At 42.2% G+C, this 27,835-nt stretch overlaps 1 protein-coding gene across 4 annotated transcripts in view; it reads left to right on the top strand.

The window, feature by feature from the left end:
- oca2 (oculocutaneous albinism II) overlaps nucleotides 1-27,835 on the top strand; it is a 546,847-nt gene that overhangs the window by 142,090 nt on the left and 376,922 nt on the right. For all 4 annotated transcript variants that reach the window (XM_043692289.2, XM_087987811.1, XM_043692287.2 and 1 more), the window contains exons 5-6: nucleotides 288-345; nucleotides 3,914-3,986. In XM_043692289.2, coding sequence (XP_043548224.1) covers nucleotides 288-345; nucleotides 3,914-3,986 — 131 coding nt within the window. The remainder of the gene's footprint in view (nucleotides 1-287; nucleotides 346-3,913; nucleotides 3,987-27,835) is intronic.

Here is a 27,835-nt window from a genome sequence, read left to right as displayed (position 1 = left end):
CCACTTTCCTGCTGTTCTCTATAACCTTTGATTTCCCTATATTTCAACCATGATCTCCTTACGTGATAGAATATGTTCAAGATGCTGAATGGCCACCTCCAATTTTTATGTTTCTAGATCAGAATAATCATTGTTTGTTTGTATAATGTGAGGATTTTATGATTGTGTCTCCTTTGAAAGTCAAATCTGAACCGTATTACTGTCAATCACAGTCAATTAAGCAAATATGCTCAAATGTTGATTTGTGTCTATATTTACACCTCTTTGATTTGTTTCTTTTTTTGCAGATGCATTTTAAGAGTTCTGAAGATTTCCAGCCTCTTCATCTTTGTTGTTGTTTGCTCAGTAGGTGATCAGTTTCCCGTTCTTTCATGTAGAGATAGCTGTACAAAGTTTTCACTTATGCTGTCTTGTGAGTACAAACAGTGACCCAGTACAAAACCTAATTAATCAAGCCCACTGTTACTTGCTGTCAGATGGGCATTATACCTTGGAAATGGAGGTTATTCACTGTATCATTGTGCTGTCCAATAGAGCTACTGTGAAGCCCTTTATGATGTTTTACTGTGTGAAAAGTGATATGAATTGTAAAATGTTATTGTTGTGTGGTTTAATGAAGGAGGCAGGTGGTAACTTGATGGTAATATCACTGTGTGCGATATCCAGAGCCCCAAGCAAAAACAAAATACGGCAGACGCACTGGAGAAACTCAGCAGGTCAGGCCACATCTTCTTCAGGGCCTGAGTGTAATGCTGCTGATTGAGTGGGAGGAGGAGTGAGTGGAACAAATGGTGATAGCACCCAGAGCAAAAACAAAGACTGTCTTAATTCCAGCAAAGGAGCAATATAGAAATTTGGATATCCAAAATAGGTGTCTTATGGTAGGTGAAATGGATCTAAGGGGCAACTTTTCTCATGCAGTAGGTAGTGCGTGTATGGAATGAGCTGCCAGAGGAAGTGGTGGAGGCTGGTAAATTGTGCTATTTAAAAGTTATCTGGATGGGTATATGAATAGGAAGGGTTTAGAGGGATATGGGCCAACTGCTGGCAAATAGGACTAAATTAATTTAGGATATCTGGTTGGCATGGACAAGTTGGACTGAAGGGTCTGTTTCCATGCTGTACAGCTCTATGATTTTAAGTTCTCAGTTCTATGAGTAGTTAAAGGGAAAAGCCTCACGGCTCACAGGATTACAACTGAGAAGATGCAGTTCAGTTAAACTTAGAAATTTGATAAGGCAGGAAAATGTCTCTGGATTTTGATTAACCGTAAAATGATGATGGTGGGACTTTGTTTTCCATATATTTTGAAATGTTTTAACCTATTTTATGTTTAGATGGCATTGTTTACTCTTCAGTTTTAGATTTACTTTGTGTAATAACCTTCTGTTTTATTGTTAAAATCAGCCTGTGTACTTATGTTTTCAGCAAAAGACTGCCATATTAAATTTTTAAAAATGTTCTATCAACCCAGATTTCATTCTGGGATCTGACTTGCTTTGTAATAATACCATCTACGATCATAACAATAGGCTTAGAAATTTGAAGTCAGAAGTCACAAAATACCAGGTTATAGTCCAACAAGTTTATTTGAGATCACAAGCTTTGTTCACCTGACGAAGGAGCAGCGCTCAGAAAGCTAGTGCTTCCAAATAAACCTGTTGGTCCAAAACCTGGTGTTGCGTGATTTTTAACTTCGTCAAACCCAGTCAAACACCGGCTCCTCCACATCGTAGAAATTTGAAATTACTGCTGGTGATATGTTAATTCATAAAGCATTATTTCTTCTGCTGTAATAATGGCACCTATATGACATCTATTAAATAACAAAGTGGAATTAGTACAAGTATTAATGGCTTTTGTTATGAATTACATTAATTTCTCTGCTATCTTACTGAAAGCTAAATGAATAGCTTAACATCTGCGTAAGCCCAAAGGACTGCGCTGGGAATCTGAAATAAAACTAGAAATTTAGGAAATGCTCAAGAGATTGGGCAGCACCAGTAGAGGAGAAATCGAGTTAACAGTTTAACTCTGAGCTCGTGAAAATGGTTCGTGGGGTGGGTTAAGATGATCCAACTCTAGATTTCAGCCCAGAAATAGACCTTCCCTTCCTGTGGACATTTCATCTTTGAAGTTAGCTGCAATTCTCACTGCAGGCAAACAATGGTCCAATTTACATGGATCCACAAGGGGTCAATCCTCACATGTCACATACAGTGTAAGGTCACGTAGAAGCCAGAATAGGGTGAGAAGGGTTTATAAACATAATTTTCAGTTGATTACTTTCTTGTTAAATTAAGCAGGAAAGCTCCCTAGGATCCATTGGCCTTCCATGCTCTAGGAGTCTCCCTCATCTCCTCCCTTGCCCCCTACCTCAATCCCTGTATATCTGTGTCATTACTCCAGTGATTAGAATGAGGTCAGCATGTGGAAATCATAGAATATGAGTACCCTGATTGGGACAATTAATCTGGTCCAATCAGGGAGCTCTGGCTGACAAAGATAAACTGGAGTATCTCCAAAAAAAAACAGGAGTATCAGGGGTTCTACTCACTCTAGGAGCCAGCTCTGAATTAGCTGGGTTAGTGTTGTGTACTATGCACATGTAAATAAAGTGTGACCTGGTGGCAGGATACTGATCCCTGTGGAGTTATTTCAATTACCAATCATCCTCCTTTCTTTGTGGCTGCGACCTTCTGTGTGAAACACTGTTGGTGTCTCGACACTTTGCCACATTTTAGGTCATTCTCGATGGCTTTAGACAGGAGGCTTTTCATGAGGCATGAAGTGAAAATCGACCTCATGTAACATTCTGACCGGTCTGAATGGTCCGTGCCCACTGTCCAAATTCAAGTTGATTGTCAGTATTCAGCTTGATATCCTTCTATCATTTGTTTTGATTAGATTAGATTCCCTACAGTGTGGAAACAGGCCTTTCGGCCCAACAAGTCCACACCGACCCTCCGAAGAGCAACCCGCCCTGACCCATTCCCCTACATTGACCCCTGACTAATGCACCTAATACTACGGGCAATTTAGCGCGGCCAATTCACAGGTCCTGCACGTCTTTGGACTGTGGGAGGAAACCCACGCAGACATGGGGAGAATGTGCAAACCCCACACAGACAGTTGTCTGAGGGAGGAATTGAACCCGGGTCTTTATCTACCCACATGAACAAGTGTAACATTCTCAGTCTTGTAATACTGCCATTTAGAGAATCAATGTTTCAGAGTCTTTGTGTTCTGAGTAAACTTGCCATTTTGTACCAGTTTCTCTTCATTAGTGGCTCTCTGCTTGGCTTATTTGGTTGGTGAGCCAGTGAGGATCAGATGGATCCCAATAGCATAGCTTACAGAATACTCAGAGGCCTGGTTAGAGTGGATGTGGAGAAGACGGTTCCACTAGTGAAGGGATGATCTTTTAGATCTGAGATAAAGGGGAATTTCTTGAGCCAGAGGATGATGAATCTGTGGAACTCATTGCTGCAGAGGGCTGTGGAGGCCAAGTCATTGAATGTAATTCAGATAGCAATAGATAGGTTCTTGATTAGTAATGGGCTCAAGGGTTATGGGGAGAAGGCAGGAGAATAGAGTTGAGAAACACATCAGCCGTGATTGAATGGTGGAACAGACTCGATGGGCTGAATTGCCTGATTCTGCTCCTACATCTTATAGTCTTATGGATTTGATCCTTGTTGCAGCTCGGATGGACTTGGCACCTGCCTCCTGCCTTTACTAGTGCTGTGGATCAGATACCTCCAGACACAAAAGAGCATGAAGTAGAACATTCCTGTGAGGCACTTTTGGAAGTTTATGATGTTAAAGGTGCCATATAAATATAAACTATTTTGTTGAACTTTGAGCTGAAATGAAAATAGTTTACAACTGCTTCATTTTGTAATTATTTCAGGTTTTGTTTAGCTCTTATCCAGGACCTGGGAATAGAAGACAAATGGTAGCTGTTTCACCATTCGAAAACACACGTATCCTTTTCCAATATAATTATTGATTCGATTTTGCAGCGTGTGTAACATTCAAAATGGATGGACATCTTTTGTAATTGCAGTGTAATTAAATTCAAAGTCATACTTGAAGAACTTTGGTGGATTGATTTGTGATATGGTTTGGTGATGTTTGTTTTAATTTTCTATTAACATCCCTGTTGCAAGTTTCATTGATGTTCCTTGGTCTAAGCAAGGCTGACAAGACTTCCTTAGTAGACAGGCAGGAGGCTGGAGGAACCCAGCAAGCTCGACAACATCAGGAGGTGGAGAAGTCAACGTTTTGGGTGTAACCCTTCTTCAGAACTCCAGTCCTGAGGAAGGGTTACATCTGAAATGTAGACTTCTCCACCTCCTGATGCTGCCTGGCGTGCTGTGAGTTTCCAGCCTCCTGCCTGTCTACTTTGGATTCCAGCATCTGCAGGTTTTTTGTCTCTCGACAAGACGTCCTTGTCAACTTACTGAGAAATATGATGAAGTGAGGTACAAAGGTTGAAAATAAGAATTCATTAACTTTGGCTACCCCAAAGTTTGGGTGGTGTGGGCGGGGGGGATGCGGGGGTGCTATGGTGGTGAAGTGGATGTGGAGAGAGTGCGTACTGTGTCTCCAATGTGCATAGGCAGGGTGAAGAAGAAACCATTTGGCGTACTGGCCTTCATCACTTAGAACATTGAGTGCAGGAGTTGAGTGTCATGGATGTCAGCCTGGAGTCTGGTTACCAGTAGTGTGTCACAAGGATCTGTTTTGGGACCACTGCTATTTGTCATTTTTATAAATGATTTAGATACAGGCATAGGTGGATGGATTAGTAAATTTGCAGATGACACTAAAGTCAGTGGAGTAGTGGGCAGTTTGGAAGAATGTTACAGGTTGCAGGGAGGACTTGGATAAACTGCAGAAATGGGCTGAGAGATGGCAAATGGAGTTCAATGCAGCTAAATGTGAGGTAATTCACTTTGGAAAGAATAACAGGAAGGCAGAGTACTGGGTCAATGGAAAGATTCTTGGTAGTGTGGATGTGCAGAAGGATCTTGGAGTCCATGTACATGGATCCCTGAAGGTTGCCACCCAGGTTGATAGTGCTGTGAAGAAGGCATATGGTGTGTTAGGTTTAATCGGTAGAGGGATTAAGTTCTGGAACTGCAATATCATGTTGCAACTATGCAAAACGCTAATGCGGCTACATTTGGAATATTGTGTACAGTTCTGGTCGCCATATTTTGGGAAGGGTGTGGAAGCATTGGAAAAGGTGCAGAGGAGATTTACCAGGATGTTGCCTGGTCAGGAGGAAATGCTGAGAGACTTGGGTCTGTTCTCATTGGAAAGAAGAAGGCTAAGAGGGGATTTGGTAGTGACATACAAGATGATCAGAGGATTACATAGGATAGACAGTGATAGTCTTTTTCCTAGGATGATGACGTCAGCTTGTCCAAGGGGGCGTAACTACAAATTGAGGGGTGATAGATTTAAGACAGATGTCAGAGGCAGGTTCTTTACTCAGGGAGTGGTAAGAGCGTAGAATGCCCTACCTGCGTCTAACACAGCCATATTAGGGAGATTTAAACAATCCTTGGATAAGCACATGGATGATGATGGGATAGTGTAGGGGGAGAATAGTTCATAGGTCGGCACAAGATTGAGAGCCGAAGGGCCTGTTCTGCGCTGTATTGTTCTATGTTCTCTGTTCTATGTCCAAGACATGGATAAGGCCGCAGTGGGAGTACTGTGTACAAATCTGGTCACCCTCCTAAAAGCAGGATGTTATTAAACTGGAAAATGTGCAAAAGAGATTTACAAGGATGCCATTGTGACTGGAAGGTTTGATTTATAAGGAAAGGCTGGGATTTTTTTTCCTGGAATGTAGGATGCTGAGGAGTGACCATATTATAGGTTTATAAAATTATGAGGGGCATAGTAAGATGAAAGTCAAGATCTTTTCCCCAGGGTAGGGGAGTGATGCAGGCAAGTGGGTCTAAATTAGTTTGGGAAACTTGATTGGGTCAAGTTGGGTCGAAGGGTCTGTTTCCATGCTGTATGATTGCATGAGTTTAGAACTCCAGACTAGAAGAGAACAGCATCTGGTGTGCGCACATCAGTGGTCATTGGATTCTGCCTTTCACTGGAAACACTGGCTAAACTTTCAGACAGTTCTCAATTTGTCAGTTAAACTTGCAAAAGTTGTCTCACCATTTCACCTGATCTTTTCACAAGGAGGATCATTGATGAAAATGTTTTGGAACTGACCTGACTTCTGCCTGTGAGTGGTGGAAGTCACACCGGACAGTCCACTCCAGTTAGAATATTTGCTGCCTGCTGTTTTCCACCGATCCATGACCATCTTAGTAACCAACCTACCTTCCTGCTTGCACTTGTACTCAGCAGCTCTGTGTTGTGGGCCATATTTAGAAGAATTGTGGCATTTTACATTGTTAAAAATATTACTTTAACACCAAAGCTGTTGAAAGCATTCAGGGTGTGCTGGGGATAGATCTTCAACTTGTTGTCTGATGTGTAAAATTATTGTTACAAACCACCCTATTTTCTTCAAGGTGAGTAGGGTAGTTTATGTAGCAGGTAGTTGATCCTCTTGTGCAGTTTTACAGCACAGTAGCAAGTATTCCATATAAAAAGTAGACAATGCCTTTTTCTTTTACTTCTGCAAAAGTGACTTGGACAGAGTTATGAAATAATTGATATCAAAGCTCGCTGATGATAGTAAATTGTTGGGGTGGTGAGCTGCAAGAAAAAAAAGCATGATTGTAAGTGGACCAAATAGATTTATGGAAGTAGGTGGATAAATATCTAATAAAGTTCAATGCAGGAATCTAAAAAGTACTACATCTTGGGGGGCAAAGAAAACTCAGTGAAGGCACTGTAGTCTGAAGGAACAGAGTAATCAGCAATGTGGTGATTTAATCTTTCCAAGAATTTAGATAAAGGATAGCAAAACGCAAATGGATGTTGAGTCATCTTACAGAAGACCAGCTTCGACTGTGTCTCCTTTACGTACAGAAAATCATTGGAGGTTATATTTTGCTCTTGCTGTACCTGTGTAATCAAACCATCAAATAGATTTGGATCCACACAATCAGTTTAATCATAATTTCTTTGCATTCTACTGCACCAACTCTAACGTAAGGAGAGAATTTTACATTGTTTTTAGCTCAGCGTTTGGAAAGTGAGAAGTTCCCAGCTATACTTCAAAATGACAGACTGTGCTGGTTTTAAAATAAAAAGCCCGAGTCTAAAATGTGCATTGTCGAGCAGTTTGCCAAAGTATTAGTTTGGGATTTGAAATCTCAGGGGGTGTTTGCAACCAATTTTGCAATTCTAGTTGCCTAGCGCCTGGCCTTTCAAACAGTTATATTTGGGAAACCCAAATTAATTGCACAAGGTGATTGGTTGAACATCTATATCTGGTTTCAGCAGCCTTTTTAGATCTGCTGGGAAAACAATCTATAAATAAGATGTTAAATCTCTCTACAAGGACTTTAATGTGATGCTCAGTGTCACTAACGCTGATGCCTGGCAAGCATGAAGTACAATAATTGAACAATTGTGACGCTGATGGCTTATATTGCCAGATGTGCACATTGTTAGGAAACGCTGGCACCAGGTAATGTGACTTCTTGTTTCATTTGCTGTGTGGAGATTGCCAACTCTGCTATTCCTGGATGCGTGCTCTTGTGACAGTTGCTGCAGTCTGTAAACGTTATTATTCTTATTTTAATAACTTTGCTTTGCCAGTAACAGCTGTAATTTTAATTTGACCTAGTGCTGTGATTGAAGCTTGTGCATTGGCGATGCAATTGGAAATTGTAGAATTGTGGAGAGATGCAGTACAGATGGAAGCCATTCTGACTGTGCCAGCTCCTTGGAAGGACTGTTTAATTAGTTCCAGTGCCCCTGCTCTTTTCCCACAAGCTAATTAGGTGTATTTACCCGTCAAGTTTTTGTTTAGTTCTTTCAAAAGCATGCGGACATTGCTGAAAACACCTGCATTTGTTGGTCCCTTGGTCTTGGTTCCTTCGCCAATTATTTAATCAATGTTGCCCTTTAGATTACAGGGCTATAATTTACTGACTGAGCTTTTGGATAAACCACAAAAAGCTTGGAGCTTTTCGTAACAGCACCTTTTACCGAAACAATTCTTTTAACTGCAGGAATTCCTCAGGGTAGTATTCTAGGCCCAACCATCATCGATTGCTTCATCAGTGATTTTTTTCTTCAACATAAAGTCAGGTGGGAATGCTTACCGATGTGTACAATGTTCAGCACTATTCGTAACTCCTGACATACTGGGGCAGTTCATGTCCAAATGCAAGAAGACTTGGACAAAATCCAAGCTTGGGATGACAAATGGCAAACAACATCTGCACCACACAAGTGCCAGGCATTTCATCTCCAGGAATAGAAAATTAACAACAACTGACATTGATATCCAATGACATTACCATCACTGAATCCCTCTATTATCAATAACCTGGAGGTTACCATTGACCAGAAACTGAATTAGACTAACCATATTAATATTGTGACAACAAGAGGAGGGCAGAAGCTTGAAGTCCTGCAGTGAGTACCTCATCTCCTAACTCCCCAAAGCCTTGTGCCTGTACAAGGCACAAGTCAGCAGTGTGATGGAATACTCCCCATTTGTCGAGATTATACAATTCCAACAACACTCAAGAAGTTTGACAACATCCAGAACAAAGCAGTCTGCTTGATTGGTGTCACATCCATAAATATCCACTCCTTCCAGCATCGATGCTAAGTGGCAGCTCTGAATGCTATCTACAAGATGCACTGCAGAAATTCATCAAAGCTCCTTAGACAGTGCATTCTAAACCCATGGCCATTACCATTTACAAGGACAAGGGCAGCAGATGCACAGTAACATGTTACCTGTGAATTCCTTTCCAAACCATTCTCCATCCTGACTTGGAGATATATTGAAGTTCCTTCTATTGTTAGGTTAAAATTCCAGAACACCTCCCTCATGGCATTGGGGTCCACCACACCAAACAGACTACAGTGGTTCAAGAAAGCAGCTTACCATCACCTTTTAAAAGGCAGCTAGAGGTGTTCAATAAATGCTGGCCCAGCATCGCATGATTAAACCTTTGACAAAAGCCATAACAACCACACTGTCCTCATGAATGTTCTCTATTGTTTCAAAGAAATTAATCAAGTTTGTTTCATTAGTATTCTGAGTGGCTAATGCTTATCAGTGAACATTCATCTTTGTTGGACTGACCTTCAGAGCTCTTCTTATTTGGTGCCAGGTCTGGATGGTCTATTCCTGTTCACTCATGGTGATCAAACATGTGAGTCTTCTCTTGCCTGGTTGGTTCCTGTTCCATTGTCTTTGCATTAGAGCATACCGAATGCAGGTGCGTAGTGTTTACCAGTAGTTCCATGGAGCTAGGTGGGTTAATGAATACATGGGAGAACAAGGGGAAATTGACTGACAGATTGGAGTTTGACATATAGTGAGCCCAGGGGCATTGGATAAAAATCATTGGAATTCTCCCAGACACGTCTACAGGGACCAACAAAATGTCCAGAAGCTGTATATATTTTAAACTATTTTTCATTTACTTCATGTATATCTTTACCATTTTATAACATGAGTGTTATGGAATGCTCTTCACTAGTCTGGTTGAGTGCAACTCCAACAAAACTCAAGATGCTCGATATTATTAATGACGAGGCAGCCCTCTTGATTGATGCATTTCAGGGTATTGCAAATAAGCATTTTGAATATATGCTATTGAAGATGGCGTTAGCTAAGAAGGGGTGGGAGGAGGCTTCAGTGGGGCCTCTTTGGACTGTGGGAGGAAACCCATGTGGACATGGGGAGAATGTGCAAACTCCGCACTGACAGTTGCCTGAGGATGGAATCAAACCCAGAGCCCTGGTGCTATAAGGCAGCAGTGCTAACCACTGAGCCACTGTGTCACCCTAAAGTGTCATGAACAGCAGAGAAGAAAAGTACAGCCCCTGGAGACAGAGATCATCACCCTCTCCCACTACCTCATTCAGTGAGAAAAAGACAGAAAACCAAGAAGCTTAAGAGAGATAATTCAAACAAGAAAATATCAGATTCACTTTGATCACCGATCGGATTGAAGAATGACCTCTAGATGACAGAATTCCATCAGAGCTAAAATTGAAAGGACATTGTAAAAAATAACTTACCCCTTTGTGGTCTTGACTTTTTTTTTAAGAATCCCTACAGTGTGGAAACAGGCCCTTCGACCAACAAGTCTACACCTACCCTCCGAACAGTGACCCACTCAGGCCCATTCCCTACCCTATATTTACCTCTAACTAAGGCACTTTTGGTCTTCAGAATTTTGTATACCCTTTTTGTATTCTTTTCCCTTACATAGTTCATCTGTTAAACTAATTGTCTGCCTTAATTGTAAGCGTGTGGGTGTTTGTATGTATTGAAAGGGGTAGTTTGTTGTGTAATATTAGATTGGAAGTTCTTCCTTGCACTTCTTTGTTAAGTGTGTTACAGTGAATAGATTTATTTTATCATTACTGATAAAACCCAATGAGAAATTATTTTGTTTTGAGCAGCAGTCAGGCAAATTAATCATTTTAGTGATCTCATTAGGATTTTATACCATTATGCATTTTGCGAGGACTTGTGGAACAGTGGGACATGATTATCAACACCCTGTTCCCAGTTAAGCCTTGACAGTTCTAGTAGCGTGAGAGTAAACTTGCCCTGTCAGTTGACTCTAGATGCTGGCAAGAGCCACTTTATTTTAAAGTAGAGTGTTCGCCATATGGACGTTTTTACTGGGATTGATGACTGTTGAGCGTTACTGTTGCCAATGCAGGAGGCTTTTGAAAATGAAGCTGGAAACACTGACAATCTACACTAGAGCTTACTCAAGCTCTACAGCGGATCAACACCATCTGGAAAAAAATGAAAAGGCAATTCAACATTGTTAAGTGCACAGTCTTTATTCAATTGAAGGTGCATCCAAGTGAACCCTGACAAAGGAGCTAAGGGCATTATTGCCAAGTTTGCAGATGATATAACAGGAGGGAGGGGGGGGCGGGTATAGGTAGTGGTGAGGAGATGGGAGGCAGAAGAACTTTGACAAGCGAGGAGAATTGGCATAAAAGTGGCAGATGGAATACAATGTGGGAGTGAGTGAAGTTATGCTCTTTGGTAGGAAGAATAGAGACATAGAATATTTTATAAATGGGAGAAAGCTTTAAAAAAACTGAAGCACAAAGGGACTTGGAGAATCCTGAACTAGGACTCCTTAAGGTTGGCTTCAGGTTCAGTTGGCAGTTATGAAGGCAAATTCAATGTTAGCATTCATCTCAAGAGGTCTAGGTTACAAGAGCAGGGATGTATTCTTGAGTCTGTATCAGGCTCTTGTCAGAACACATTTGGAATATTGTGAGCAGTTTCGGCCCCTTACCCAAGGAAGGAATGTGCTGGCATTGGAGGGCATCCAGAAGAGTACAACAATGATCTAGGGGATGGAGGGCTTGTCATTTGAAGAGCAGTTGAAAACCCTGCGTCTGTACTTGATGGAGTTTAGAAGGATGAGGGGGGATCTGATTGAAACTTGCAGCATACTGGGAGGCCTGGTTGGAATGGACATGGAGAAACTGTTTCCACTAGTAGGAGAGACTAGGCCCTTAGGGCACAGACTCTGAGTGAAGGCAAGACCCTTCAGAACTGATATGAGGAAAATCTACAACCTGAACCACAACCTGAGCTACAAGCCTTCACAATCATCGCAGGAATTTCTTTAACTAGAGGATGGTTAATCTGTGGAACTCATTGCCAGAGAAGTCTGCAAAGGCCAAGTCTTTGACTGTATTTAAGACAGGGATAGATAGGTTATTGATAGATGAATGAGGTTGAGAGACATACCAGCTGTGATCGAATGGCAGAGCAGACCCAATGGGCCAAATAGCCTAATCCTGTTCCTATGTCTTATAGTCCTCTCCCTTCAACCAATGATGTTAGACAGGGCAAGGATTTGCTGGGGTGCTGGAAATCTGCAATCAAAAGCAAGCAAAATTTTTGGCGCACCTTCAGCAGGTCAGGATTCATTTTTGGAGGTATAAAGACCATAAGCTGTAGGAACAAATGTAGGCCATTCAGCCCTTTGACTCTGCTGCACCATTCCATGACACCCTGGCTGATCTGATACTCCTCAACTCCATTTTCCTGCCTTTTCCCTGACTGATTAAAGCATTGTCTATCTCAGCCTTGAATATACCATGTGAAAGTTAATGTTTCAAGTTGATCGGGTCATGGCCCCCTTTCAAATGGGGCCTAATGGGGCAAATGATTCTGTATTTTAGACCAGTCAGTTTTAGACCAAGACCTACATTGGAATTTGACAGTTGAATTTGGATGGGATAGGTATGGAGGGATATGGACCAAATGTAGGCAAACAGGACTAGTTTAAATTGCGGGCAGCTTGGGCATGCTGGGCCAAAGGGTCTGTTTCCATAGAGAGTCATACCTCTATGACTCTCTGCAGGCTCCAGGAATTTGAATATAAATGACGATCAATATTGGAGCAGCTTGAACTCCTAACCCTTTCCTGTGCCTTGGAAACAAAAATTAGAAGCCAACTTTTAATGTGTTGGAGTGCCAGTACGACTTATTGGTCTTGTTATTCGGTAATACAGCTTATAGAGAATCAAGTTAAATGTTTCCAATTGTATTCGCTGATACACCTGACTGGTTTACACCTTACAACAACAACTTTAAGTCTGTCCTTAATGTCATAAAACATCAGAAACCTAATTGTGAAAAGTGGGAGCGGCCTTTGTCTGCTCTCTCACCGGAGAGAGACAAATGGTGGAGTCCCAGCATTAAGTATATTCAAGACTCTGATAATGCATGGTAAAGGATTGGAGAACTATGGAGTGAGTATAGGAAATTGAATTTGAGGTAGATCAGCTGTGATCATAATTAATTATGAAGCAGGCTGAAGATAGCACATTGCCTACTCCTATTTTTTAATATTCTTGCTGTCTTCCAGGATTCTGTTGGAAGCATTGTAGTCTGTGTTAGAATGTGGGTTTCAGTTCCACTCGAATCTTGATTGACCATACCACTGAGAGAGTGTTGCACTGTCTGAGGTTCTGTCTTTCAGAAGAAATATTAAATCCAGAGTCCTGTTTGCCCTCAGAGGTGAACATGATGCTAACAGCAGAGCTCTCCCCGCTGCCGTGGTCAATATGTGTCCCTCAATCGATATCAAAGTGTGTACAAGGCTGGTCGTATTCAATACTCACTAGCTGGTTGGACATTTCTGACTGGTTGTAATGAAATAATGATTTCTGTAATGTGTTTGATTACTCCTTCACTGTGCCTGAGAAACCTACTATTGTGAATTTATCAAACCAGCTGAAAATCAGTGAATCTCCCGCAATAACACGATTGTTTTCCAGATGGAATTGTATGCTAAAATTCAGTGCCTCGTGTTACCAAACGTCCAAACCTTTATGTAATCATAGAATCATAGAATCCCGACAGTGTGGAAACTGGCCCTCATCTGGGGGGAAAGTAAAGATTTGCAATTGATGCAGCATCCTTCTGTGTCCTCAGCACATTCCAAAATGCTTCATGTTCAGCAACTGAGAACTCTGAGAGGTGTCAGCCCACCTGCTATCTCCTTAAAGTGTTTCCTATTCATCAGGCGCAAGTCAGGAAAGTGAAAGAAATACATCTCAGTTATATGGATGAATGCATCACTGGCAGCAGTCAAAAAACTGAAAAGGTGTTCTATGTGATTGCGCTGGAAGGAATGCAGTGGAGTTTTACCAGGATGTCACCTGGGTTAGAGCATTTTAGGTGTGAAGGGAGGCTGGATAGGCTTGTGTTGTTTCCTTGAGAACAGAGAAAGCTGACAGGGGACCTGATTAATGTGCATGCGATTTTGAGGGGCATGGGCAAGGTGGACTTCAGATGATTTTCTGATTAAAAGGATCTATAATGTGGGGGCCATAATTAAAGTGAAGGGCAGGAGGTTTACTGGGGATTTGAAGAAACAATTCTTCACCCAGGGAGGTGGTGGGAATTTGGAATACACTGTCTCAGAGGAAGTAATGGTGGAAAACTTCACAACCTTCAAAATATATGTAGATGAGCATTTTAAATATCATGACATTCAAGAGTATGGACCAGTGCTGGAAAATGGGATTAGTTTAGTGAGGTCATGCAGACCTGATGGGCTGAAGGGCCTCTTCTGTGCTGGATGACTCTGTGGGTGATTCAGTGGTTAGCACTACTGCCTCACAGTGCCAAGGACCTGGGTTTGATTCCAGCCTCAGGTGAGTGTGTGGAGTTTGCACAATCTCCCTGTGTCTGCTTTGTTTTCCTCTTACTTCCCTGTCTTAGATAGTTGCAACATGATTTGCCAACCTTTGTGCTCAATGCCCAGATTGATGAAGGCAAATATGCCATCTTTACCACTGTATTCATTTGTGTTGCTGCTTTCAGGGAACTATGTTCTCATGCCCCAAGATCCCTCTGTACGTCAATGCTCCTTTGTGTCCTGTCATTAGCTGTATATTTCCCTCTTGCATTTGATCTCCCAAAATGCATTACCTCACACTTGACTGAATTAAACTTGATCTACCCTTTCTCTGTCCAATTTGTCAACTGATCTATATGCTACCATATCTTTTGATAACTTTTCTCATCACCCACAACTCCACACATATTCATATCACCTGCAAATGTACTAATCAGAACACCTACACTTTCATCTATTAATTTCAATATAAATACAACCAACAGAGGAACCAGCACTGATCCTTGTGGAACACCATTGATTAGAGACCTCCAGTCAGAAAAATACCCTCCACAATTGATTCTATGACCAAATCAATTTTGCATTAAATTTGCTGTGACCATGGATCCCAAGTGTGACTATGCTCAATACCATCTTACCATGGGCCTTATCAAATAGTAAAGTCCATGTAAACAACAGACACACAACCTCATCAATCAGCTTTGTAATTTCCTCAAAAAACCCAATCAAGTTTGTGAGATATGACCTCCCCAGCATAAAGCAATGCTGACTATCCCTAAAGCATACAGCAATGCTGACTATGCCTAATAACCCATTCTTCTCCAACTGTGAGTAAATCCTAAGAATCTTCTTCAATAAATTCCCTACCATTGACATAATGCTCACTGGTTTATAATATCCTGGATTATCGTCTGTCCTTTTTAAACAAAGGAACAACATTGCTTATTCTCCAGTCTTCTGGGATCTCACCTGTGGTGAAAGAGCATACAAAGATCTTTGTCAATGCCCAACAATCTCTGTCCTTGTTTCCTTTAGTATCCTGGGATAGATGCTACTGGGCTCTGGGGACTTATCGAATTTAATGTTTTTCAATGCTCAGCTTCTTAATATTGACATGCCCCAGAATATCAACATTACCCCTCGCTAATTGTACCATGTTCTTCTCCTTGGTGAATACAGATGCAAAGTACTCATTAAGGACCTCACCCACTTCTTCTGGCTCCTAGCATAAATTCTGTCCTTTATTCTTGAGTGGACCTACTCTTTCCCTAGCTATCATTTAGTTCCTAATAAATGTGTACAATGCATTTATGTATAAAATGCATAAAATGGGATTCTCTTTAATCCTACTTTCCAAAGATATTTCACAGTCCTTTCTTGCCCTCCTAATTTATTGTTCAAGTTATTTTCCGTTTCCTTTATACTACTTAAGGGCTTTGTTTGATTTCAGTTTCCTAAAGCTCACATACTTTTTGACTGAACTTTCAATATCTCTTGTCATCCAAGGATCCTGAATTTTGCTAGCCTTACCTTTCACCCTCACAGTTGGTGCTGAAGTCGCATCAACAGGATTTTAAAAGATTCCCACATATCAATATGGATTTATCCTTAAACAGCTGCCTACAATCTAATCTCTCCAGTTTATGCCTAATACTGTTGTAATTAGCCCTCCCCAATTTAACAATTTCACCCAAGGGCCAGTCATACGCTTATCCACAATTATTCCAAAACTTGTGGAATTATGATCACTGTTTCCAAAATGTTCCCTCACTGAAACTTCGATCACCTGACCAGGCATTTTTCCCAAAACACGGTCTAGTACAGCCTCTTCTCCAGTTGGACTACCTACAAATTGGTTCAGGAAACCCTCCTGGATGCACCTAACAAATTCAAAGGGAGTCCCAGTCAATGTTGGGGAAGTTAAAATCACCCATTACAACAACCCTGTTGTTTGTATGTATTTCCCCGATCTCCTTACATGTCTGTTCCTCTATCTCCTGCTGGCTTTTGAGAGGCCTATACTATAACCCCATTGTGGGGATTGCACTTTTGCTATTCTTAAATTCTACTCGTATGGCCTCACTGGATGAGTCCTCTCCCCCATCCTTTTTACATTTCTCTTTCACTCTTTTCTGAAACACCTAAACTCCTGTCCCCCTCGCAAGCAAATTTCTGTAATGGCTAGAACATTGTAGTTGCGTGTACTAATTCAGCTGTCAGCTCATCTCGCTTACCTGTTATACTCCTTGCATTAAAATAAATACCCTTCTGGGTAAGTCCCACCTTGTTCATTCACCTGGCCTTGCCTGTTTGTCCTATTAGACTTACTTAACTTTGAGCTTCTCCTGAATCCCCACTCCATGTTCTGACCCACTGCTCTGGCTCCCACCCCCTGCCACACTAGTTTAAACCCTCTTAAGTGGCACTAGCAAACCTCCCTACCAGGATATTGGTGCCCCTCCAGTTTAGGTGTGACCTGTCCTTCTTGTACAGGTGCCACCTGCCCTGGATGTGATCCCAATGATCCGGTATTTGAAGCCCTGTCTCCTCTGCCAGCTCTTCAGCCACACATTCAACTTCTTATTCCTGGCCTCACTAGCACATGGTACAAGGAGTAATCCCAACATTACAACACTGCAGGTCCTGCTTTTCAATTTGGTATCTAACTTTTTAAATTCTTTTTGCAGGACCTCAGCCCTCTTTCTGCCAATATTGTTCTGCCAATATTGGACCATGACCACTGGTTGCTCACTCTGCCCTTGCAGAAAGTCCTGTGCCATCTCAGAGACATCTTGACTCTGGCATCAGGGTTGCAACACGCCACTCTGGAGTCCCACACATAGCCTCTATCCATGTCCCTTACTGTAGAGTTCCCCTCTCATTACTGCTCCGTACACTTCGACACTTTTATAGCTTTAAATTAAGGGGGGGGTAGGTTCTTTACTCAGCGAGTCGTGAGTTCATGGAATGCCCTGCCAGTAGCAGTGGTGGACTCTCCCTCATTATGGGCATTTAAGCGGGCATTGGATAGGCATATGGAGGATAGTGGGCTAGTGTAGGTTAGGTGGGCTTGGATCGGCGCAACATCGAGGGCCGAAGGGCCTGTACTGCGCTGTATTCTTCTATGTTCTATGTTCTATGACACTTCTTGCTGAACAACAGAGCCAATCGTGGTGCCATTGATCTGGCTGCAGTTGTTGCTTTCCTTGAGAGGTACCCCCCCTTCCCCCCCCCCCCCCCCCCCCCCCCCCCACACACACACACACACACACACGCAGAAGAAAAGTATAAAATTGGTATACCTCTTCCTCCCCCACTGTTCACCTCAGGGTTCAATATTTTGCCTTACCCGCTCCCTCTGTTCACTCCTCTCTCTCTCTCTCTTCCCTCACCCCGTTCATCCCTAGGATCACTCCTCTGTCACTCCCTCTGTTCACCCCTAGGTTCACTCCTCTCACACTCACTCTCTCTGTCTCTCTCTCTCTCACACACACTCTCACTCTCTTTCTCTCCCTCACTCACTTTTTCTCTCTCTCTCTCACTTATTCTCTCCCTCTGTCTCTCTCTCTCTTCTGCTCCCCCACTCCTCTCTCTCCGTTAATCCCCAGGGTCAGCCCTCTCCCTCTCCCTCCATTCACTTCCGGGTCTCTCTCTCTCTCTCTCTCTCCCCCCCTCTCCCTCTCCCTCCATCCACCCCTGGGTGTGTCTCACTCTCTCTCTCTCTGTCTGTCTCTCTCTCTCTCTCTCTCTCCCCCTCTCCGTCCACCCCTGGGTCTCTCTCTCTCTCTCCCTCCCTCCCTCCATCCACCCCCAGGGTCACCCCTGTCCCTCTCCCCTTGCTGCTGTTGCTCTGAGTGAGCTCAATGTGGACTCTGCTCCTCCAGTTTTATCAGGTTCACTCCTGTTGATGCCTTTTTCACCCTGGTTAGGAAGCACATCTACACACACAGGGTGATGGATGTTTGGAACTCTCTTCCACAAATGGAAATGGATACTGGATCAGTTGTTCATTTTAAACCTGAGATGGGTAAAATGTTTGTGAAGTGAAGTCGTAAGGGATATGGGCCAAAGGCAGGTATATGGAGTTAGGCCAGAGATCAGCCATGAGCTCGTTGAATGATGGAACAGACTCACGGGGCTGAATGGCCTGCTCTTTTTCCTATGTTATTTTGGTGACTTTAGGATTCCGTCTAGAATAAGATTGTAATATTCTGTACTCACTGAACGTCATTTTAGATGCACTCAGGTGAGAATCACTACAAGCAACTGCTAGAGGAATGTCACTGATAGTTTTGTCAAACTTTAACAGACAACAGCTGAGGATCACTTTAACTAAGTGTGAAATGCCTGCCTCCCAGTTTATACTGCCTGCTCTGTGTGGCTGGGCAGTATCAGCAACTGTTGAAAAATGTGGTGCTGGAAAAACATAGCAGGCCAGGCAGCATCCGAGGAGCAGGAGAATCGACGTTTCGGGCATAAGCCCTTCTTCAGGAACGCCCGAAACATCGATTCTCCTGCTCCTCGGATGCTGCCTGGCCTGTTGTGTTTTTCCAGCACCACATTTTTCAACTCTGGTCTCCAGCATCTGCAGTCCTCACTTTCTCCTAGTACCTGCAACTGGCAGGGGTCAGTGTCGAGAGCGCGATGCTGGAAAAGCACAACCAGTCAGGCAGCATCCGAGGAGCAGGAGAATCAACATTTCAGGCATAAGCCCTTCATCAGGAATGCCCGAAACATCGATTCTCCTGCTCCTCGGATGCTGCCTGACCGGCTGTGCTTTTCCAACACCACGCTCTCAACTCTGATCTCCAGCATCTACAATCCTAACTGGCTGGAGTCAGAGTCAAGATTAGAGTGGTGCTGGAAAAGCAGAGCAGGTCAGGGAGCATCCAAGGAGCAGGAAAATCGACATTTCGGGCAAAAGCTCTTCATCAGGAAATGGCGGGAATCAGGCAGGCAGAAGTAAAAATGGCATTCGGGCCCTCATTGTGTTAATTGACCATGACTTGCTCACCTAACATTCAGCTCAATGGGGTAATTGGTGACTGAAGTGCAGATCCTCTCAATAATGGAAAAGGACATTGATGCCCCAGTCAAGTGGCATAACATCTCACCACCTGATTTTGAGTGAACCCCACCCTGTTTATGTGCCAACATAGACAGAGTGAATGAGGGCACAGCAAGCCAGGCAGCATCAGGAGGTGGAGAAGTCAACATTTTGTGCCTCCACCTCCAGATGCTGCCTGGCTCGCTGTGTTCTTCCATCCTCCTGCTTGTCTGCCTTGGATACCAGCATCTGCAGGTTTTTTTGTCTCTAACCAAGAGTGAATAAGGAAGCAAGGACACAGATGTCCTGGGCATAGAAACAAGTTACAAAATGTGATTGTGCTTTGTAGCTGGGCATGGCCATTAGTCCTAATGGCTGGTGATTTTCGTTCTCAAGTGTGCTCTGAATTACAATGTCGGAAGGTGCTGTTATTATATTACTATAGACTGAGCTTCCAGTGATATATTTGAGATGAGGTTTGTCATGGAAAAGCAAGCTGCTTACCATGACAAAAATATCTGATGATTAAAAAAAATACGTAAACTGCCCGGTTCCATTTGTTTGACAATCTCTTAAATTTATCTTTGTTCCATTGTTTCTCAAACTGCTGGCTATTTTTCACAAACTGGTTTGGGGTTTGGTATTGTGTGTGTATCACATAGTGTGCTATCCATTCTGTTTAAATGTCCAAAATGGAAGCAAAATTGCCAAATGGCCATTGGACGAATAATATGAGGTTTTGTTTTATACATTTGTCCAAGGACACCCATTAATAAAACTTAGTTAGTTCCCACTGTTGTGCCCCACAGATGCTTCACTGCTTCCATTTTTCTGCTTTGTATAAGCATGAAACTGAGATAGATTCCAATCTGATTGACTAAAATAGACCCCTGATTGCTGTAAATTTAGTGAGTTTTTACTATGGACATAAAAGATTACTTTTTGCATTGTGCTTGTTATTCCAATAAATTAGACAGCAATTTACCAGCCAGCCAAAATGATGTTTGCTGCATGTGATGGAGTCTCCCTGAAAGACTGCATTTAAAAAAAAAAGGCCCCAGATAAAATTGCATGTACCTGCAAACATTCACTGATATAAATTACTGGTAAGAGAAATGATAGAGTAAACCCTGTGAAAATGGATAAAGGTTGATCAGACTAATGAATTAGTGGGTAGGGGCAGGAAAAATTATCCATTCATCTTGATGCTGTAATATAACATAATTACATTATTTCTTGATAAAAGCAATCTTTTGCTCCTAAATTAGAAACTGCTCCTGGATTTTGAACATTCAGTCAAAATCCTTGGGAATGGTTTTAAAACATATTTCATAGTGATATGAAGGAATGCGTTAAATTATGATGTTTTGTGGCTTCTGAAGCGCCTGCAGTTCAGCAAGTAAGATTTCATTGGGCCACATTTAAATAATTGTCATAAAATTAATCATTTATTATGTCAATGCCCGCCATTTGTCATTTGCAGGTTTCTCCAATTGCCATATATTATCTGAAGAGAGTCTTTTGCTAATTCATCTCGGCAGGGTGGTGAGGAACTCCAACAATGCAAGATAGTTCTGTGTGATCGTCAGACACCCCCCCCCCCCCCCCCCCAACTCCAAAAGTGACAAATTATATTTTTCAAAGCCCTTATAGTTTGCTCTGTTGGTTTAAAATTCAACAATTTTCACCCTCAAGGTGATAAGTCTTGTCCTCTAAAGGCAAGCACCACGCTTTATGTTCTTCTTAAATAAAAACAAATTTGCGATAAAGCTCTGCCCTTGTCTTCAGATTCTCAATGGCAGTAGTTGCTGAAAGACAGAGTAAGGCCACATTAAAATTGACTAGCACTGACTGTTCAGGCGTTTACCTGTTTAAAAATAGATTTCAGCAGTGAAGGAACTTGACTGTTTTGAGAAGTGCTCACACAATGTCTCTTTAAAACAGCAGCAATTGTGGACAATCACAGAGAATGGTGCATGGAATCTATTGTATTGTTTCAGAAAGATATAACTGCCTGTGCTGTACACATATAATTAACTGCATTATAAAAACCTTTCTTTTTCTCTCAATTGCAAATCATCATGCTGTACTCATTGAATGGTCGGTGGTTTGGAAGGTGTTAGCCAGTAATAAAGAAATGGAGTGATGTTTCACATCATTAAGGACACATGTTTATCTGTGTGCTATTTTTAACTACTTGGCTAATGAATTCAAGTGGACCTTTACTGCTTGTGGTTTTAACCCATGTAAGTTAATGACTTCATTAAAATAGTGAACAGGGAATTTCAATTGAATGCCTTATCCTTTGAACAAATAATTTTTCATCCAAAGAGCTAAATTTGTCCAATCAATTGCAAAATGGGTCCTGGAATTACTCATGTCTTATTGTTGCTGACTTGAGCTGCCATTTTATTGTGAATATTGCTTCATCAGTTAATTGATGCTTCTGAAGTTTGGTTTCAACCTAACGCAAGAGTGTAAAACTGATTCCAGTCTTTATAAATTGCAATCAGAGTTTTGAGGAGTAATTCTGTGCAACAATTCAGATTGTAATGTGTCCTAACAAATGGAGGTTGCCTGTTGTGTCCTGGTGCTGGTGATGACCTTGTATAAAAATTCAATGAAAGTCAATATGAGAAAAAGATATTTGACCCAGTGACACTCATCCCTGTAATAACCAAGCAATTCCATTATTACAGTTGCTACATCTTGAGTATCTAAAAATATCTGTAGCTCTGAGATTCTGGGTCCCTGCCCCAACCAGTGGGAGTGCACTAAAGTGGAATATCTAAAAGTAGGATGTATATGAAGCCTCGAATGTAGACACTCTCATGACCTGTTGAGTTGGGACAGACAATTTGGGTATACCTGAAATGCCACCCAGCAAATTATGAAGAAATTATTTTCACTGGAGTGGGGTAAGTCCAGAACTAGAGGGCTTAGGTTTAGAGTGAGAGGGGAAAGATATAAAAGTGACCTAAGGGGTAAGTGACCTTTTTCACACAGAGGGTAGTGCATGTATGGAATGAGCTACCAGAGGAAGTGGTGGAGGCTGGTACAATTACAGCATTTAAAAGGCATCTGGATGGGTATATGAACAGGAAGGGTTTGGAGGGATGTGGGCCAAGTGCTAGCAACTGGGACAAGATTAATTCTTTGAGGAGGTGACCAAGCATGTGGATGAGGGTAGAGCAGTGGATGTAGTATACATGGATTTTAGTAAGGCATTTGATAAGGTTCCCCATGGTAGGCTTATGCGGAAAGTCAGGAGGCATGGAATAGAGGGAAATTTGGCCAATTGGATAGAAAACTGGCTAACCGGTCGAAATCAGAGAGTGGTGGTAGATGGTAAATATTCAGCCTGAAGCCCAGTTACAAGTGGAGTTCCGCAGGGATCAGTTCTGGCTCCTCTGCTATTTGTAATTTTTATTAATGACTTGGATGAGGGAGTCGAAGGGTGGGTCAGTAAATTTGCAGATGATACGAAGATTGGTGGAGTTGTGGATAGTGAGGAGGGCTGTTGTCGGCTGCAAAGGGACTTAGATATGATGCAGAGCTGGGCTGAGGGGTGGCAGATGGAGTTCAACCCTTTTGTCCATTTTGGAAAGACAAATAAGAATGCGGAATACAGGGTTAACGGTAGGGTTCTTAGTGAGGTGGAGGAACAGAGGGATCTTGGGGTCTATGTTCATAGATCTTTGAAAGTTGCCACTCGTGGATAGAGCTTGTAAAAAGGCCTATGGTGTATTAGCGTTCATTAGCAGAGGGATTGAATTCAAGAGTCGTGAAGTGATGTTGCAACTGTACAGGACTTTGGTTAGGCCACATTTGGAGTACTGTGTGCAGTTCTGGTCACCTCACTTTAGGAAAGATGTGGAAGCTTTGGAGAGGGTGCAGAGAAGATTTACCAGGATGTTGCCTGGAATGGAGAATAGGTCGTACGAGGATAGGTTGAGAGTGCTAGTCCTTTTCTCGTTGGAACGGCGAAGGATGAGGGGTGACTTGATAGAGGTTTATAAGATGATCAGAGGAATAGATAAAGTAGACAGTCAGAAACTTTTTCCCCGGGTACAACAAAGTGTTACAAGGGGACATAAATTTAAGGTGAAGGGTGGAAGGTATAGGGGAGATGTCAGGGGTGGGTTCTTTACCCAGAGAGTGGTGGGGGCATGGAATGCACTGCCTGTGGGAGTGGTAGAGTCAGAATCTTTGGTGACCTTTAAGCAGCAATTGGATAGGTACATGGATGGGTGCTTAAGCTAGGACAAATGTTCGGCACAACATCGTGGGCCGAAGGGCCTGTTCTGTGCTGTATTGTTCTATGTTCTATGTTCTATGTCTATTAAGTTGGGATATCTGTTCGGCATGGATGAGTTGAACCACAGTTCTGTAAGTTTTAGAATACTTGTAGATAAAGATGAGAGTGGTCCTAATGGAAGCTTACTAAACTGGGCCAAGGCCAATTAAATTAAAATTCGGCAGGAGTTGGGAAATGTGCATTGTGGGCAGCTACTTGAAGGGAAGTCCACATTTGATATGTGGGAGGCTTCCAAAGATAGATTGAAGATAGTGCAGGATAGGCATATCCCTATGAAAACAAGGGATAGAAAAGGCAAGATTCGTGAACCGTGGATGACAGGAGAAATTGTGCGACTAGCCAAGAGGAAAAGGGAAACATACATAAGGTCCAGGCAGCTAAGAACAGAACAGGCCTTGGAAGAATAACAGGAGAGTAGGACCAATCTTAAATGAGGAATCAAGTGGGCTAAATGGGGGCATGAAATAACTTTAGCGAGCAGAACTAAGGAGAATCCCAAGACCTTCGATTCATATATAAGAAGCAAGAGGGTAACTAGAGAAAGGGTTGGTCCACTAAAGGATAAGGAAGGAAGGTTATTAGTCGAGTAATAGGTGAGATTCTCAATGATTACTTTACTTTACATCAGTGTTCACCGAGAAACAGATGGTGATGAATGCTGGGATTAGAAACAGAAGTTTGTTTACTCTGGATCATGTTGACATAAGGAGGGAGGATGTGTTGGGTGGACTAAAGTATATTAAGGTGGACAAATCCCCAGGACTGATGGGATCTATCCCAGGTTGCTGAGGGAGGTGAGAGAGGAAATAGCTGGGATCCTGGGATCTTTGTAGCATCCGTAAACGCAGGTGAAGTTCCAGAAGACTGGAGAGTTGCTCATGTTGTCCCCCTGTTCAAGAAGGCTAGTAAGGATATTCCAGGTAACTACAGACCAGTGAGTACTGAGAAAGGTACTGAGGGACAGGATCAATTTATATTTGGAAGAGAATGGGCTTATCAGTGATAGGCAACATGGTTTTGTGTGGGGGAAATCATGCCTTACCAAATTAATAGAGTTCATTGAGGAAGTGACCAAATAGATAGATAAAGGAAGGGCTGTAGATGTCATATACATGGACTTTAGTAAGGCGTTTGATAAGGTTCCCCATGGAGTTACACGGTGTGCAGGGTGTTCTAGCCAGGTGGATAAAGAACTGGTTGAGCAACAGGAGACAGAGAGTAGTAGTTGAAGGGAGTTTCTCGAAATGGAGAAAGGTGACCAGTGGTGTTCCACAGGGGTCAGTGTTGGGCCCACAGTTGTTTGTGATATCCATAAATGATCTGGAAGAGGGCTTTGGTGGTCTGATCAGTAACTTTGCAGATGACATGAAAATTGATGGAGTAGCAGAAAGCATAAGGACTGTTAAAGAGTACAGGAAAATATACATAGTCTGGAGAGTTGGGCGGAGAAGTGGCAGATGCAGTTCAATCCAGGCAAATGTGAGGTGATGCATTTTGGAGGGTGCAATTCTAGAGCGAACTATACTGTAAACAGAAGAGCTTGGGAAATGTTGATAAGCAGAGAGATCTGGGTGTTCAGGTCCATTGTACCCTGAAGGTGGCTGCACAGGTGGATAGAGTGGTCAAGAAGGCATATGGTATGCTTGCCTTCATAGGACGGGGTATTGAGTATAAGAGTTGGCAAGTTATGTTAAAATTTTGCAAGACTTTGGTTCCGCTGCATTTAGAATATTGTATACAGTTCTGGTTGCCACATTACCAAAAGGATGTAGGTACTTTAGAGAGGGTGCAGAGAAGGTTTACGAGGATGTTGCCTGGGATGGAAGGTGCTAGCTATGACAAGAGGTTGAGTAGGTTAGGATTGTTTTTATTACAAAAAAGGAGATTGAGGGGGAGACCTGGTTGAGGTCTACAAAATCATGAAGGGTATAGACAGGGTAGATAGAGATAAGCTTTATCCCAGGGTGAGGGATTCAATAATGAGAGGTCACGCATCCAAGATGAGAGGTGAAACGTTTCGGGGGATATACGCGGAAAATACTTTACACAGAGGGTGGTAGGTTCCTGGAACATGTTGTCAGCAGCGGTAGTAGAGGCAGGAATGGTAGATTCATTTAAGGTACATCTGGACAGATGCACGAGTAGTTGGGGAGCAGAGAGATACAAATCCTTAGGAATTGGGCGATAGCTTTAGCTAGTTAATTTCGATTGTTACAGGCTTGAAGGGCCGAAGGGCCTGTTCCTGAACTGTAGGTTCTTTGTTCTTCTTTCAAGGGTCTGTTCCCGTGCTGTACACCTTTATGACTCAATGACTCTAATTCAGACTCGGGGAACTAAATGACCAAGGAGGGGTGAGTGATGCGGAACTCTTACTGCTGTTTCAATAAGGTAACTGTTAATCTTTTATAAGGTAATTGGTTACAGATGTAAGGGATGACTTTTACTCTTCAGGTTTGAAGTCCTCCTTTGCATCCACAGCAACACTAATCTAACTTTTAACTGGCATGAATTCCTCAACAGCTCAGGAGAGTGTGTTGGGCATAGTTCTGATATGCACAACCCCCTCAGACCCTTAAAAACCAAAAGAGCTGCAGATGCTGTAAATTAGAAATGGCTGTAAAAGCTCAGCAGGTCTGGCCACATCTGTGGAGAGAAATCAGAGGCAACGTTTCAGATCCAGTGACCCTTCCTCAGATGTTTGCATTCTGAGGAAGGATCACTGGACCCGAAACATTAACTCTGATTTCTCTCCACAGATGTTACCAGACCTGCTGAGCTTTTCCAGTAATTCCTAGTTTTGCCCCTCAGACCCTTGCCTCTCTTCACGCTTCCATAAGCAAATTTTGGATATTGTTTGGTTTGAAATGCGATCATGGACAAATGTCTTGATCAAGTCTTCTGTGGTATTGTCAAGTCTACCATGAGGCACAAACCCCAAAGGCAGACCTTGTAAGCTTCACATCAGTAAAATCCTCGTGTTGAGCACACTGCTGTGTTGTACGTGATGTCAGAAGAGGTGAGTCATCCAGAGTTGAAAAAAAGAAAGCACAGCTATGAGCTGCCAATCTCTGAAAGGAAAACAGAAGATCTCAGTGAAAACACTTATGAAATGAAAATGGCTGCAACCTTTCCTGACCAGCTGTTTCCTGTTCAAATTGCCTCGGATACGAGGCAAAACTGGTCATTCTTTTCTTGAATTATGCAGTAGTTATGGATTTGTTGAACAGAACAGATGGAATCCAAAGGCAGATTGTGTAAAGAGAGAGAAAGGGGGAGAGGAAATATCTCTTTCAGTTTCTCCGTTGTTTGCCTTCAGTTGTGCTGAGAAATTGTGTGCTTATTGCCAAGGGTTGAGTTATGATATGACCACTCTCTAAAACTGACTAGTATTTCAAACATAATCATATATTCCAATTGTAACTTGATAAACCCAGCCTGGATATGCTCCCTCTTAGCTCGGATCCCATTGTCCAAGTGATTAGACTTGACAGTTTGTTTCTACCTAGTTGAATATCTTGAACACTGGTAATGGAATTGGAAATGTAGTTCATTCACATTCCTCTGAAGTGTTTGGCTCTAATGGGATTTTGCATTCATGCTGTTTCCATCTCATTGGGATTGGAATGTTAATGCAAACTGGGTAGACCTCTTTGCTGTTAGTTTAGTTCACTCTAGTCTGGGTTTTGAAAAGTCTATTTTGATAAATTCAATTCATGTTGCATTAGAAGTCATTATTTGGCATAAAACATATCTCCATAACTGCTTGTAGGTTCATTTGGTAATAAAGCCAGAACTCTCCATAGTATGCACAGTAATGTACTTTACATTGCTAACAGAAGCATGCCATGGAAATTTTATTTGCCAAAAACAAGGGACAAAGGCAGTACACAGAAATATGTTTCAGGTCAGCAATGATCTCATTGAATGGTGGAATAGGTCCTAGGACCCTCTTCATTTTCATATGTTTCTATTTACATCTACAGGTTGCTCATCCTGATTAATTCGCTTGTCTCAGAAATAAAGCTGGATCATAATACAAAATAAATATACCCTTCTTGGATACAAACATCCAAAGTTTAAGAAAAGTATGAACAGTTTAGCATTTCCAATGGGAAAGTGTGACGAAGGATTCTTGCTTGTAATGTCACGAGA

Source organism: Chiloscyllium plagiosum, unplaced genomic scaffold, assembly GCF_037043375.1.
Source record: "Chiloscyllium plagiosum isolate Xiang-an unplaced genomic scaffold, Cpla_swu_hap1 HiC_scaffold_6, whole genome shotgun sequence".
NCBI classification, from domain to species: domain Eukaryota; kingdom Metazoa; phylum Chordata; class Chondrichthyes; order Orectolobiformes; family Hemiscylliidae; genus Chiloscyllium; species Chiloscyllium plagiosum.
The sequence above is the reverse complement of the archived record's forward strand: the minus strand, read 5'-3'. Positions and strand labels throughout refer to the sequence as shown.